Below are 16,128 nucleotides of genomic sequence, written 5' to 3' on the forward strand. Positions count from 1 at the left end.
GTCATGTTTGACTATGATACAAAAGAGGAAGAACACCAAAACACTCGGCAATCTGATTTATACTCGGGGGCTACGCCCCCTCGTACAAATCAGATAGCCTCGTGTTTTGGTGCTCTTTCTATTACATATTTTGTGGTCTAGTACCTATTTTGGACAGTATAAAAAGTTCAGGGAATATCAGTCTTAAAGACTTAGGGAGGGGGTGTGTAAGGATATGACATTCTAGCATAATTCTGAAATGTACTTACAACAGAACTTATAATGAAATCCAAGTGACATTGTGAAATCCTATAGCTTCATAATTTGTTGACTTCTACAAGAACAAGATTCACTTACCTGATTAATCTGAAGGAACACTGTATTGACACTTATTGACTTTGCAATTTAGCTGATAGAAATGTTAAACTTACCTTATTGTATAGCAGAAAACAGATTTCTCTTTACATTTTCTGTGTAGCAGACGTCCAATGACAGACATCTTTGAAATCTGTCACTTCATATTTTATATTGAAGATTTCTTATTGTTAATGTCAATTTCAGTCAAATTCAATTCAAGAACATAATTTATGTAAAGTTTATAATTGATTAAGGTCAGAAATCCATAAGTATTCACTACATGTTTTTGTATATTAATGATTTTCGTATGTAGATTTTATATGAGATTTCAATATGGCCGCCATTGAAATCCAAGATTTCAGATTCAGAAATCCGGCTGTCTGTCCATTGGAGGATTTCCGGATTTCTGTTGTTTCATTGGTGGATTTCAAACATCGAACCTTATAAAAGTCGGAATCCAACCAATGCTGTCACTTCGGTCTTGACCTCCAAGTAATGCAAATAAAGTTTTAAAACCGCCAAAGTTCAAATACAGTAAACATCTTACAAACGACATTGTTATCCAAACTTGTAAGTTGGTATGTATTTATATCCAGTATTATTAACTCACTAGACACTGTTGTTGCCGAAATACTTGTTATATACTTAGAAAACTTTAAAAGAATTGTATTTATTTTCCCCATCCTGACATACGTTTACAGTTATGAAGCGGAAACGAAATGTAGACTTTTCTACACTTGATCTTTAAGTGAAACCTTGACCTTGTGGTTGCAACCAATTTATTGCGATCTGCACGTCGACTTTTAATGGTGATCACTTGTGCCCAGTTATTTCGGCAAAACGTTATGGAGCGGACACCTTAGTCTATATAAAGCAAGTGATTCCCCTGTGTAGCGCCAATTCTTAAATAATTTTCAAGTGTTTCTTCTTGACAGAAAGTAAATATTTTATTATCAAAAATTTCAAAAATGTTAAACAAAAGTGAGTTTGTTGGTAAAGTTCTGTGAATTAATTTTATTTGGAATCATTGAATGAAGAAAAATAATCCTAAAACCAAATACATTTTGAATAATAACTTTACTACTAGTAACAAATCAGATGGTGCAAGTTCATTTAACAGTACATTTTATGACAATACAATGAAATAGTTATAAAATGATTGAAAGAAAAAGTCAAATGTTCATTTTGAAAATGCAAAACCTTTACTTAAGCTTGCGATATTAACACAATGGAGAAACGCAAGATTAATAATAATAAGTTGATTTAATAATTTAATAATTGGTAGATTAAGTTGCTTTGCGGTGAGAGATTTATACCGAAATCTTGGTCGACATAAAACCCTAGCTAATAGATAGTACAGTTAAAAATCTTAACACTCTTTTAATGAAACTATTTAAGATAACATACAATCCTAATAAACCTGCAATTACAACTTTATTAAATTCTTTAGCTTAATATACAATATTAATTATAGAAATAGGTTTAAATGATGTTTTTAGCCAAAATGTAACAATGAAAAACATTGCAAAATACTAAAAAAACAACGTTGAAATTATATAATATGGACTGTTTCAAAAACATTTATTCCACAGGTAAGTAAAATTGGCTCAACCTTTTTTTATCAAAATAAAAAAGAAAAAAAAAAGAAAAAAATTAGTTAACTTTTTTTTTTTACAAATTTCAAGCAGTAGCAAGTGATTTTTCTGAAAAGTATGTGACTTATTATCAGCAAATTGTAATTTTTTTTTGGTTCCTCGTCAACTATTGTTATACATCTTTACATATACCTTTAACATCTTTACATAATAAATATCTCACCTAGTTATATCTGGTAATGTAACAATTTTGCCAGCTTTAAGTGATACATTCAGACAATCTGCTCCGATAGTTTCCATAGCAATACAGGTGACATCACTCCAGCCAACTTTTTTCATGCCCACCATAACACCGTTGAGTAGTCCTCCCCCTCCGACAGATGCAATAATAACATCTGGTTTACATGGCATCTGCTGGGCAGCTTCCTCAATCATGCTTGAATGTCCTTCCCTAAATTTATATAGCATCTTGTTTCACAATTGTGATAGTACAAATATACATATTCAAAAATGTTGCTCTGAACTTGCAGTTATTTGTCGCAAAGGTAGCAAAATGTAAACAATTTAGTATTTTGATATCCATACAAAATACTAAATGTTATTCACTATAATTATAACAATTGCCAACATCACTAACGACTTAAACGATTATAGTACAGTGTATATGCATATATCAAAATATGCATATATCAAATGACTATGTTTTTGGAAAATGTACCAACAAACCAAAATAAACAGTTTTTCAAAAAAAAAAAAAAAAAAGAAATGGTAGTACGTACAATGTAACTATTTTTCACACATAATGGGCTATGAACCAAAATGTGCAGCAATGCTTACACTAGGCTGAGGACAATAGCTCTCTCTCTCTATTCATCGAATAATTGAGATAAAATTGAACTCTAAGCTGGTGGGTTTAATGGTTCCAAAACAAGAACAAAGAAACTTACCATATATCTGGATGGTCATATGGATGTACAAACAAACAATCTGTGAAAAAATAAAACAATGAATTTTTTTCTTTTTACCATTATACCTGAATTTAAACAGCAGAAATTAGTTGCTAATTTTTTAAAAGTTGGCATTTTTTTACAAAAAAATTCGGTTTGTGAAAATTTACTTTTGACAATTGACCAGACTTCAGTAGAAGCCCTTTAAAAGGTAATGCATAGAAAATCTAATTCAAATGGTCAATAAAATATTTGATAAAAACTGTATAGTTTTACTATTAAATTTCAGTTTCAACAATCAAAATCACACCTGAATCTTTCGCCATCTCGGCTGCAAAGTTATTACTGTCATCCCATACTTTGCCATGAAGCAACACCTCTGCTCCATACTGTAATTTTGTCAGTAAAATATACCATATAAACAGAAGTACAACTAAGAAAATAACAGTTGATTGAAATATTATGGTTTTTAGCTTAAAGAAATTTATCTTATTTTTGTTATTTATTTTTATACTGAAATACTATCTTTTATAGAAATAACTAGTTTTTTATACTGAAATACTAGTTTTTTATACAGCTATGCTAGGGATTGTTTTATATCGATACTGGATTTTACACTAAAATAAAGTTTCGATTAGGTTTTAGATAAGAAGGAAACACTGCCTTAACATTTTATATACACATGGGTGAAAATGTCAAATTAAACCTTACATGGAAAATGAAAAATTTCAAAGAAAATGTTCGAGATTATTCTTTTTAAACAGGTTTATGTCATACTGATGCAGTGATTGGAGTAAACAAAAGACAACCCCATCCCCTTCCGTCAGACATTTCAGCTAAAGAGCTTACACTGGCATTTTGATATCAGCTGATGTTTTCAGATAGCTAGAATCCTTAAATGATATAATTCAATATCCTAATTTAAAACCAGAGTCATTTTAATTAATCCAGACATTATCCCTGTCATTAAAGGAACCCAACTGTCAGGTTTTCCGGTTTGACGGTTTTCCAAGATCTCCTCACATTAGATGTAGGTCCGGAGTACAAACGTTTGAATAAAATTTCAGGACATTCCCTCACCCTGTTTTTTCAAAATAACCATCATTATCAGTGTGCAATATCACCTAAAATTGACACAGATGCTCGTCCAGACTTGATGCCCATACCCCCCTCCCCCCCCTCAAAAAAAAAGTATAAAAAAATAAACAAAATACATGTAATAACAAAATCCCAAAACAACTTTGACAAATGAAGGAGCTTTTTTCCTATATACTATATAAATAATTGACTTTTAAACTCGGACACTCTCAACTTGTTAAAGTCTTGCAAAAGATAACAGTGATGATCGACCTTCGAAAACTAAAGTACAAAATCTACTTTGTACTGTTCCGCTTAAAAGTTTAAATGTAAGTTATTTAAGATTAAATACAAGGTAGAAGAAGGATATTAACAACTTGCTAAATGCATAATGTTTAAGGAGTAGCAAAGTAGCCTGTACTGTTACAGAATTTGACGTTATAATTGTTCTACAGTGTGTCCTAGTAGAGCTACGTTACGGCCACTAGGTGACCTTTTCGTGGTAGACGTATACATTTGTGTATAGGGGAAAAATGTTTCAAAATCTTTTTTAATTTTTAATTTCATTTAACACAGAGAGGATTTGTTTTTGGTGGTGTTTTTTTTTTTATTTTTATTTTTTTATTAATTTTTTTTTTTTTTTTGGGGGGGGGGGTATGTGAACCAAGCCTGGACGAGCTGCTTTAAAAATTGATACAAAAATATGGCTAAAAATCTCACTTAAACGAAATTTTCAGTGTATTCGTTTATTATCTATTATATGTGTTTCACTTGATCTATGTATCTATCAATTTTTATGTTTTTAGGCTTTTTGATCACTTTTGGACTCCTTTTAAATGGATTTATAAAATTATCTTATATTTTCACCTCATTTCTGAGTTTATCTATTACAAATCCTGGGGTACTCTGGGGCAGCACAATTGTTGCAGGAATACCAAGTGTTTTAGCTGCATATGCTGCTGAAAAGACAACATTTGCGCCTGATGCACAAACTATCTTCTTACAACCATGCTGTGATGCCTGGAACCAATATTATAATTTACAATTAAACACAGCAAATGGCTTAATTGTTTGTGTTCTACCAGTTATATTTCATTCCTCTTTTATACAAAGATATCAACCCCTTTATGGACTTTCACTCTACAATGTGTCACCCACAAATAAGATTTCTAAAGAATGTACCAACACACCAAAATAATAGCAATCGATATTAAAATTGCTATAAGGTCAAACAAGGATTGACAAAATAACTTTTTTTTTTTATAAACGGGGAGCATAATAATCAAATAGAACCAAACCTTGACTTTGACCATACATTGTATATCAGGTTCGAATTGTTCTTTGCCTATTTTATTTTTAAAAAGTTTTTTTTTTTAATTTTCGGCAGAATCTATTTTCCTCTCAGTCCCTGGATAGCTTTGATCCTTGTTTAAGTCAATATGACACATATGACTGGGATTTAAAGACACAAGATATAAATAATGCTTAAACAAATTACTTGACTTTAAGTAATATGGGCATTTTGATCAATGTGTTTCCTCAATAATTACTCAGTTTAAGTCTGATTACAACAGTTTATAAGAGAACTGTATTGTTAACTATTTCCATGCTTTAAACAATCTTTAATAGGCGTGCCTATTCTTCAATCTGGACTTGGCGGCGTGACCGAGTAGTTAATGCTTTAAACTAGTCATATAAGGATGGCTGGCCAAGAAGGTTCAAATCCGATCAGGGACAAGCAGTTCCGAGAGCAAGCATCACACTCATTGCGCAGTACTGGTTGGTTCCAAAAACTTATTTAACAGTGTTTAAATTTGCTTATAGCTTTCAAACACAATCCAACTTGAGTAAATAAGTACGAACTTATAACAAAACAATTCATCATTTAGGGGATAATTCAAGATATCTACCAACTGATCAGTAAGCAATAAAATCAGAATTAGATCAAATGGCAAAGATGTATTGGATGCATGATTATCTTCAGTTGCCACAAGCATGCTAAATGGTAAATAATAACACATATATCTATACATTTATTACGGTACCTTTTTAATTAGGTTTCCAATGCCTCTGATTTTGAATGATCCTGGTATCTGGAGATTTTCTAGTTTCAGGTATACATCATAGCCAGTTAGTTTACTTAAAGGCATACTATATATAGTTGGTGTTACAATATGAAGGGGTCCCTCTCCAGATGCCATGTTATACCAGTAGTTGTTTACCTGGCAATCTATAGAAACAGTTAGATGTAAACTACACCTTTTATAAAAAGAAAAACAATCTGTGTTTACAGCTTATATACGAGGTATGATCAAAAGGTTATCGTCCCGATATACTTCTAGCCACAACACTCACATTTACACACGATACGTCGAAATCGATATCGTATTGAAGATTACTGACCGAGTTACACGCGGTTGTGCATAGATTAAGTTTCACAAAACACAATTTGATCAGTAGAGGGGTTTGTCATTTAGACCGAATGGAAAAAGTTGAAATAAGGTAGAGAAAAACAGAATCCCTAAAGAAAGTCCAACACAACAAAATTAAAAATGTTGCAGTCTCGGTTTGATTGAGCCTGTTCATGGACGGTTGTGGAAAGAGCAAGTTACCGTCCAAGCCACCTGCACCGGCTTAAGCAGTATTCAACATTTAAAGGGAGACACAGGCAAAATTTTCATTTCTTAGTTTTGAATTTTTCATTCATTATTCTCTAAATGTCCTCAAAATAAATACACTAAACAGTCAAAGGAACAAAACTTTTTTCCATATAAAGAATAAAATGGTGATTTCCTATCTTGACCCGCGTGGGTCAGGTTAGAGCACTAAGATTTCACAATAGTTGTCACTGTGTACTCTGGAAACGTTAAAGAACATGTCAAATCAATTACTTAGACTTATTTCAATCATACAATATCCACAACACCTGTTATTGTAACTTCCAGGGTTTGTTCAAATCACATGACTTGTTTTTTTTTAACTTTTCGGTGATTCTGTTGGCGTCTAAATTTCGTTCAACATATATAGTTATTTTCAAGCTTCAAACCAAAAAGATATAGAATTTATACAGAAATTCATGCTGGGACTTTAAGAAATGTCATTTAAGGGTGATTTGAGTACAGAAGATAATTCTTATATTTTCATCATTATTTTGCCTGAGTATCCCTTTAACACGAAAATGGTAAAATTTTGAAACATCCGTAGATGTGTTCATACGGCGGTAATCATGGAACCTTCAGTGTGAACCAGGTTTCCCATTCCATGAAAAGCAGCGTATGGGAATGTTTTTGCCCTAAACGAGAAAACAATGGGCGGAACTATATAAAATGGCATTTTAAAAGGGGATCAGAGGTTATGAATCCTGCATATCACAGAGAAGACGTCAAAAGACAAATTTAAAAAGCAGGCAACATATCCTATGGGAGATTATACAGTATTCAAGTAGGAATATTGGAACCACCCAAGTTGAAAATGGCCGAAAAGAAGAAACTAAAAGTACCCGGAACATGTTTACACAACAATAATGTCGTGCTGAACGATCTGAGCCATCATTAAATACCTCTGTAAGAAAGGGATGTTCCCCAAGGAAGACTTCATGGATACTTTGGAAGGATTCCCCCTTCCCTATAGCACCGTGAAACATGGGCTGGTGAATTTAAGAGGGGAAGGGAGAGCATTGGAGATTATGCGCGGCCCAGGCGGCCAAAAGAGGTCGCTAACATTGAAAATGCCGAAGCTGTGCAAAATCTGGTCATGTGCGACAGAAGGCGAGAGCTGCGAAACATTGCCAAGGTAGTGGGTATAGGCTTAGGTTCGGTTCAGACAATTCTGACTGATGTCTACAACATGTCAAAAGTTCCCGATAGATGGATCCCCTGACAGTTGACTAACGACCATTAACGGCCCAGGCTTGACATCTCAAGATATCTTGGATGAACCTAATTTTATCTATCGGATTGTAACTCAGGATGAAACATGAATCCGTCACTTCAATCCAGAATCAAAAAAAAACAACAGAGCATGCAGTGGGAGCACCCTGACTCACCCCTCCGAAGAATTCAAGAGGGTGTCATCAGCAGGGAAGTTGATGGCTTCAATTTTTTTTTGGTAGTCAGGGGATAATCACGATTGACTATCTCGAGCAATGTCATTCCATAAACGGTACGAACTATGCAGACGAATTGAGACGTCTGCGTCAAAACATCGCGCGTAAAAGGAGGAACACACTAAATCAAGCTCTCTGCATCTGCACGACAATGCGCCAGCTCATACATCCCGACTTGCAAAGGTTACTGTAACTGACTGCGCCTTTGAAATTCTTCCCCATCCCCATATTTTTTCCGGACTTGACCCCTACTGACTTCTACCTGTGTCCGAAACTTAAAACCAAGGTTTGTGGTTGACGGTTTGGAAGCAATGAAGGTGTCATGGAGGTGATCAATGAGTTCTTTGAGGACCAAAATAGAGAGCTTTATTTTGAAGGGTTAAACAAGTTGGAGCACAGGTGGACAAAGCGCATTAGTGTAGAGGGAGATTATATTGAAAAATAAGACCATTAGTTGGTTTCTCTGACTACCTGAAGTACATAGGGCCATGAACTATTTCATCAATCCTGGTAGTGTCATTTGTCCACAGAAAACAGTGCAAAAACGAGTATAAGAATATTTCTTTCATATTTTTTTAGAAAACAGTCTGGGATTCGTGTTCCCTAGTAAATACACTGTTAAAAAACAACATTTCTGACAACTTCAATCAAATTCAAGTCAAATTCAAACGTTTGTTGCATAATCGGGCCACCAACCAGCCTTAAGTCATTGTAAAGAGGACACACAAATACAAAATAGTACAAATCTTCCAAATAACATTCACAAAAAGGACAATTCCTAAATTCAACAGTGATATCATAATATCTACATTTTTCCACCATAAGGCTATATGCTGAACTACGATATCCTGCCATACAAGTTCTACATCTTTCAATATCAATGGTTTTGATGTATTTTTCAATAACTTAGTCTTGTTTAAAATTTAATTAATGGCATAATTTATTCATAGTTCCATTCTTGTACATATTGATCCTTTAATCTTTAAGAATATTGTAACAAAAATCAGTCCTATAAGAAGTTGTAGGAGACTTATGCTAAAATTGAACAATAATGAATTATTTCAATAAACCCTGATAAAGCTGGAGACTTGCATACTCGCATTAAACTGGTTAAATTTGGTAATTTTTTTTTCATTTAAAATGTTAAGAATTATCGCGAATGTTCATTACAGAGCATTATTTGTTTTTTTTATTTCAGCCGGACTTCCTTTTTTGCATTTTATAATTTCCATTCTTTTTATGGTAATTTGGTATTTTTTGTGGTTTTTTTATCTCCTGTATAATTGAGACACATTTCTAATCACGATATATACCTTTAAGTGTACCTTTTAGATGACTGTCTTTAGAATAGAAGCCTATAACTGAAACAATATGAGCGATTTATAATTGATTTCAGTTGTTGTAATTATGTTTTGATATGACAACCAGAACCTCAAACATGGGGATCCCTGTCTTGAATATGTAGATAAAGCACTGAGTATATCAATCAGATGTATGAAATAATACCAATGACACATGTCAGAGATTAGACAAGAGCCGGATGAAACGGGTGATGCTCCCCGACTAGGTTTTGGACACAGAAAAGAATATCTTTTTTAGTTTCAGAGTTATGCCCCAGACAAAGTTCAAAGTGTGATAATTCCAAACTTAGGCAAGGCAGAGTTACTGTTCTTTGCACTGCACTTCTACTCAATGAGATCTATCTACCGACTTGCGCGCCACATGTCGTCTCAATATGGTGATCATTTTTGTGAAATCGTTGTAAAATCTGACTTAACGGCTTCAAAGTTATGGGCCGGACACGATTTTGCTGCAAGGTTATGCTGTGACGTGACCTTGACCTTCAATGTAGAAACTCCAAATGTTGCGCGCGACAAGTCGTCTTAATATGGTGATAATTTCTGTGAAATAGTTGTTAAATCCGACTTCAAATTACAAAGTTATGGGCCAGACACGATTTTGCTTTAAGGTCTTGCTGTGACCCAAACTTTAAAGGTAGCGATCCAAACGTTGCGCGCGACATGTCGTCTCAATATGGTGATCATTATTGTGAAATAGTTGTAAATTCCGACTTTAAATAACGAAGTTATGGGCCGGACACGAATTTGTGTCGAACGAACGGACGGACAAACTGACTGATGAACTGACGGACGGACGGACGGACAACCCGGCGACTATATGCTCCCCCGAAATATTTCGGGGAGCATAATAAATTAATGACAGAAAGATCAACGAGAAACTGTATGAAATTTATCTTTTGAGCAACAGTTTCTACGAAGAGTGTGTGTATTTCTTGTTTATTTATCCTTAGCCATTATAATGAACCCATTGGGCCGGTTTTACTGTAACATTAAGTGGTTAATAGCTTAAGTCGGAAGTAGGCTTTTCATCGATTTATCGATTTTACTAGTTGAATAGCTTTGATACATTATGATTACTTGAAAGATCTAGTGAAGGATGACAAACTTAATGTTGACATGACATAAAAGTCCCATTTTAAACTACGTATCCAATATTCCGATATCGTTGTGAAATACACGATCGGACAGAAAATTGAAATACGATCATTAACTTGATAATTATCATATGAGACTTTAAATTGCGAACAAAATTGTTCCCTGCTAAATTTGCGCAGTTGAAGTCGACGACGAATCGGCACACGTCAGTACGGAAATGAAGGAAGGAGAGAGGGAGGGAGGGAGGAACCAACGAAGAAAGGAATGAAGGTATTATCATTTGGTCCAATGGAATATTGACATAAACTTATAAGATGGATAGATCAATATATATCTGATGAACAGATTTAATACCATGCAATGATGCATTTAGAATTATATAATGTAATAGCTGTAAATGTATTCAAGGTAGAATAAAGAAAATGCCATTCAAAGTCACTTTATTTAAGTTATTTTCTATTCTCTTAAATCTTTTTGTAGTTTTGGGATAGGTATAAAGATATTAAAATTTAAAGTCTGCATATTCGGAGAATATAAAAAAGCTATTGTTTTTATCTCAATTAAGAAAAATATGATAAGAGTGCCATATGCCATGATATAGAGGATATTTGTTTGTGAGTAAAATGAAATTTTATTTCATCGAGTGTGCTTTAAAACTAGTATTCTCACGAGTGACACAGACACGAGTAAGAATACTGTTATTAAAGTTCACGAGATGAAATAAATTTACATCTTACACAACACACAAACATTTTTTTTTATTTTATGCTTAAAACAAGTTTGAATGAAATTTCCTCAATATTAACTTTAATTTTAAAATCTGTTTTCCCCACTGGTAGCCCCATTTTAGTCGATTTACAAGATTAGTCTTGAGCTGAAAAATAAGTTCCACAACAAACGTTAAATGGCGTTGATATCATTTATTTTATTCCAAAAATATGAATGCGTCCTTGTTTTAAAAATAAAAACAGACAATTGTAGTAGAAAGAAGAAGCCACACCATCCGCCTTTTTTCCGTAATTTTTGGTGAATTTATAATAGACCGTGCTTTGAATAATTATGCGGCCACTATTTTAGAAGATGTGTATTTCTCGGGGGGAAAATAGCTTTTAATTCGAAGGGATACCATGTGGCCTGTTGGACAACTTTTTATAAGAAAGGAAACTTATTTTAGGATTGTTACAGAAATAATTGTTGTTAACTAAAAAAAGGGGCTATGAATAAGAAAACCTTGGAATTGTTGAAAGGCTGCCTTACTTACGCTGAGTTGTTAAATTATTCTTCGGGCTGATTTCTGTCATTGCCTTTAAAGTTTTCTCATTGCATTCGGCAGTTATAACTCGTAGGATACTTAGATATGCCCAAAAGTCATCAAGTGCAGTTGCATATGGAAGAAAGTGTATTTTTAGACTGTTAGTATAGAGACGATATTTGGTGAATGGTAATTTTAATGAATTGAAGTAATGTTTCTTTGCATTACTTTTGAAATTTAAGTTATTTTTCAATTCCAGCTTTGCCTTTCTCTAAACAGCCCTGACAATGTCAAAATAGTCAGCAAAAATAAAATTGAGGTACCACATAGGGAAAATCTTTAAAAGTAGTCTCGTCAATGAAAAGTGTGAAATTATATTTTTGATAATTTTCACTGTGAAATTATCAAATACAATTTTCACCTATTGATCAGTAATCCACTCAAACGCATAAAATAAAAGATGAAAGTATCACAATTGTGATTTATAATTGACTCTTTTTTCAATATTGAACCAATATTTCATATGATGCTTTGGCTCCTTAAACTGAATAAATGCTCTTTTGCATTTTCAATATAAAATATTACGATTAGATGGTTTGTTTCTGAAAATGGTTTTTGATATTATGTTGATAAAAACAACATTTCCTCTGCAGTTAATGATGGGAAAAAACTTCCTTTTTGTTTCGAAATAGATATTTTCAATGCAATTTATAAAACTACATTGCCAAAACAAATGTTTATTAGATTCGTTTTCATTTTTACAAAAGGTACAATGATCATTATTATCAAAGTTGTTAGTGCACATATGTAATGCATCTTTGTACCCCATCCACTATTTTATAAAGCAAATTGTGAAATGTGACTAATATTTTTTTCTTTTCAAATGATAAATCATTTTTGTTTATTTCGAATAAATGTTTTACTGCGCAATGCGATATTTAATTTACTATTCATTTAGTGGAATTTTGTGTTTGAAATCGGCAACATTGTACCCGGTGTAATATGCTGATAACTGCTATTCAGCCGCATTAAGCTTTGTCATATTCATTCATACAAAAAATAAAAATGAAGTACTCACAATTCGTCCTTGTCCGGCCGGCTAATATTGTTTATGAAAGTTAATACTGAAAGAAATCTGCAAGAAAGTGTACTTTTAATTTACTCCCGTGCTAGCTCATGTATAATACAGCTGATAAGATAGATTAGATAAATGTATGCATGTTACGTAAGTTTAGAAAGTAGTGCAACTATTATACTTGTGGTTATAAAAACCCACTGATATATATGATTTAGTACACTTTGCGCGTTGCGTTGAAAATAGTGACAACTCAACCTATATCGTTATCGCCTTTTCGTCTTGTCTCAAGCGAAACGCACCAAACGGCGCACTGTTGCAATGTCGTTTTGTCAACCTGTCACTAGCGAAGCACCAAAAAAGGGCTCATTGTCGTGCGGCGCTTTCTTGGCTTATATTTATACAGATAGCCAATCCTTCAAGTTGAGCCGAGCGACAATATGACATCCTGATAACGTGCCGTTTGGCATGCATCGTTAGCGACAGGGCGAAAACGAAAATCTGAAAAACTGAAATCGGCGACATTATTGTAAATGGTCGTTATGAAGAATACCGATAAAAATCAAAAACACGCGCTTAGGAGCGCACGAGAAAAGGTTGTCAAATTAAACTAAGATAAATGAAAAATCGGGAGTACGTACAATATAAGTACCATTTTTCCTGTCATGCAATAGCAAAGTTATCTTTAACCATGCCAAGTTCAAGGTAAAGACTTTTAGCAAAAAGTTTTTTTTTCAAATGCGTGGCCAAAGTTAGTAAACATCTAAGGTATGGTAAATACCTTGCAAACTTTGAACCAAATCATGCAGACACCACAGTACCCCTTAACAGACTCTTAAGAAACGACCGATGTCAAATGTTACTGGCAAGATCAACATGATCGAACCTTTCAAAAGTTCAAACACATCGTTTCTGAAGAAACAGATATAGGTTATTCCGACCCGGAAGCAACACTTATATAAGAGAGTTCCTAGTACGACATAGCCACATACAAACTGGCCGATCGATTGAATACGCGTCAAGAAATGTAACTGAAACTGCGCTACATTGACTGTAAATATTTTGATACAATTGCAAAAGCACATCATAACAGTTATCCATGATCCAGGCAAAAAAACGGCCAGTGATTGTGTTTATCAGATTTGGAGTCAAAAGTAGTTCAGTTCAAGGACTTGACACACATATGCGCACTGTCCGTAAACAACTCGACATCACTGATCAAAGATTGTATTATCTGAGAAATAACTAGTTGTGGTAAATGGACATATTAAAACAAACTTTCATTGAAGACTGCCAAGGGGGAGGGGGGGGGTCAAGATGCCTATCAGATATTATTGAGTTCTGGTATCATAGGGATAATCTAAGTTATGAAAATTGTCTTACATTTTGAGGTTAAAGAATTGTTATTCAAAAATCACTATGCTCTGGAATTAAAGGTTTAATACACTCTGGGGATATTTTGGTGTAAACAGAACGGTTGATCGTGCGAAAGAAAATTTCTTTAACTGATGATGGTGAGTATTATTCGATAACAATTGACTATTTAGGATTCCTGGAAAGAAATTTACATCTTCTTATCCATCGGATGGTGGATAAAAAGTTATCACTAAAATTGGGCGAGAATGAGTCAATCTTATTTGACATTTAACACCGACTTAAGTGAAATTAATTCCTTAATATTAAATGTAAAGGCAACTTCTTGTAATATACTGACATACAAATCAAGTTCTTCGGTCAAATACCTCATTGATCACTATCTTTAGATAATGTACGTTTGAAATATTTATATCGCAATAAGGATTACCTAACTAGGAAACTTCAAGTTATGTCCATGATGAAGTATTATTACTACTGTTCAATATGGTAGCCCGGTCTGTCCAAATCCTCGAAAAATAAACTTCAAGTTACTCAGAATAAGCTGATTAGGTTTGTCCCTATCTTAATGCTTGGCCACATATTGGTCCTAATCTCCTTAGCTCACTTCACTCAACTGGTTATCAGTCAATGCACGTGTAAATCAGATCATTCTTTGCCATGGTTTTAAAGTACAAAAATGTCTGGCTCCAGATTACATAGATAAATATTTCATCCAACAGGTCACTATTCATTTTTGCAAAACTAGGTTAAGTAACAAGGGTGCATTTGCAATTCCAAAGGTAACATGTTTTGGTTCCTTCTGCTTTTGAGTTGTTCGTTGTGGAATACTTTGCCAGCTGAATTATCATTTACATGTTATCTTCTTTCAAACATCCGAAGTACCTAATGGACAGTCACAATATTGCTCGGACACGAGGCCGTACTTATAATGGTATTCTGTGGATTTATTGATGGGATTCAATAACAACCAAGATAATTTAAATAAACAATAATCTATTAATCAGTTCTCAATTATGAACATATTAAGTTTATGAATGAAAATATTTTTAAGGAACGATTTCTATTTAAGGTTAATACAGCTATATGAAATTATGAATTGACAGTAAGCAGTCGAATTATATTAACACTTGGAAGTGTTTACTTTAAAACTCGAGTCTTCATCTAAAGTCAAGACTTGAGCTTTGTACTGACCTAGATGGTGCAGAACGAACTGCTTAACAATGGTGGTCGTGCTAGTTTTCACTTCAGATCACGGCAGTAAGCCACACTGAATTTGCCAGAGCACAGTTCTGCCACCGCGTCGTTCCTGTCAGGCTGTCAAGAAGTTAACTAGTAAGTTACCTCCACTTCCGCAAGGAACTGAAACTTCTGTACATTCAAGAGCAGATATACAGTGCGAAAGACTGTAGAAAAAAAGATTTCATGATCAATTCCCGCGAAAGTGACTTGCATCGTCCGGGAATTGAACCCGGTTCGCCCAATTTACAGTCAGTCTAGCACTCTATATATTAAGCTAACCGGACGGTATTGCCTAACAATGTATGTATATAGTTTAATGAGGGTCCACCTGCCTACAAAAGCAGCTGTCGCTGTCGATTACGACCCCCGGACATGTCACCAGGCATGTCCTTAAAAGAGTAAATTTTGAAGCATTTACCTCCATGCAATTTTTTTCCACAGAATATAAGAAAGGTATGAATTTTGAGCCAAGAATAGGTCACTGTACGGCGGTTAATTAGAACCTAAATGCACAATAACCTTAGACAATAATGAAAGGAGGTAGCCGTTTAAAGGGCTGTTGATACCGAGCAAAGGGCCTGTCTTACAAGCCGTCATTCGTACTAGGGGGTCACGCTTCCTATTACACCATCCTTGTCAACTGTGCCTACTTTGTAGGGGCACATCTCT

General features: G+C 34.1%; 1 protein-coding gene across 1 annotated transcript; it reads right to left on the reverse strand.

Moving 5' to 3' along the window:
* Positions 1 to 2,080: 2,080 nt before the first annotated feature.
* On the reverse strand, positions 2,081 to 12,970 carry LOC132723516 (serine dehydratase-like). Its single transcript, XM_060708244.1, has 6 exons — positions 12,847 to 12,970; positions 6,001 to 6,185; positions 4,823 to 4,975; positions 3,189 to 3,267; positions 2,879 to 2,918; positions 2,081 to 2,382 (listed from the first exon to the last, which is right to left on the reverse strand). Exons 2-6 carry the CDS (start codon positions 6,154 to 6,156, stop codon positions 2,151 to 2,153), a joined length of 660 nt encoding a protein of 219 aa, XP_060564227.1. The 5' UTR covers positions 6,157 to 6,185; positions 12,847 to 12,970; the 3' UTR covers positions 2,081 to 2,150.
* Positions 12,971 to 16,128: the final 3,158 nt, after the last annotated feature.

Source organism: Ruditapes philippinarum, unplaced genomic scaffold, assembly GCF_026571515.1.
Source record: "Ruditapes philippinarum isolate M1 unplaced genomic scaffold, ASM2657151v2 ctg588_1_1_1_1, whole genome shotgun sequence".
NCBI lineage: Eukaryota > Metazoa > Mollusca > Bivalvia > Venerida > Veneridae > Ruditapes > Ruditapes philippinarum.

Coding starts and splice junctions, on each gene's coding strand:
- LOC132723516 (XM_060708244.1), bottom strand. CDS start 6,156: ATGGCATCTGGAGAGGGACCCCTTCATATTGTAACACCAACTATATAT. Junction 4,976..6,000: donor TTGGAAACCTAATTAAAAAG/GTACCGTAATAA, acceptor TATTGGTTCCAG/GCATCACAGCATGGTTGTAA. Junction 3,268..4,822: donor TAGATAAACTCAGAAATGAG/GTGAAAATATAA, acceptor ACAAAATTACAG/TATGGAGCAGAGGTGTTGCT.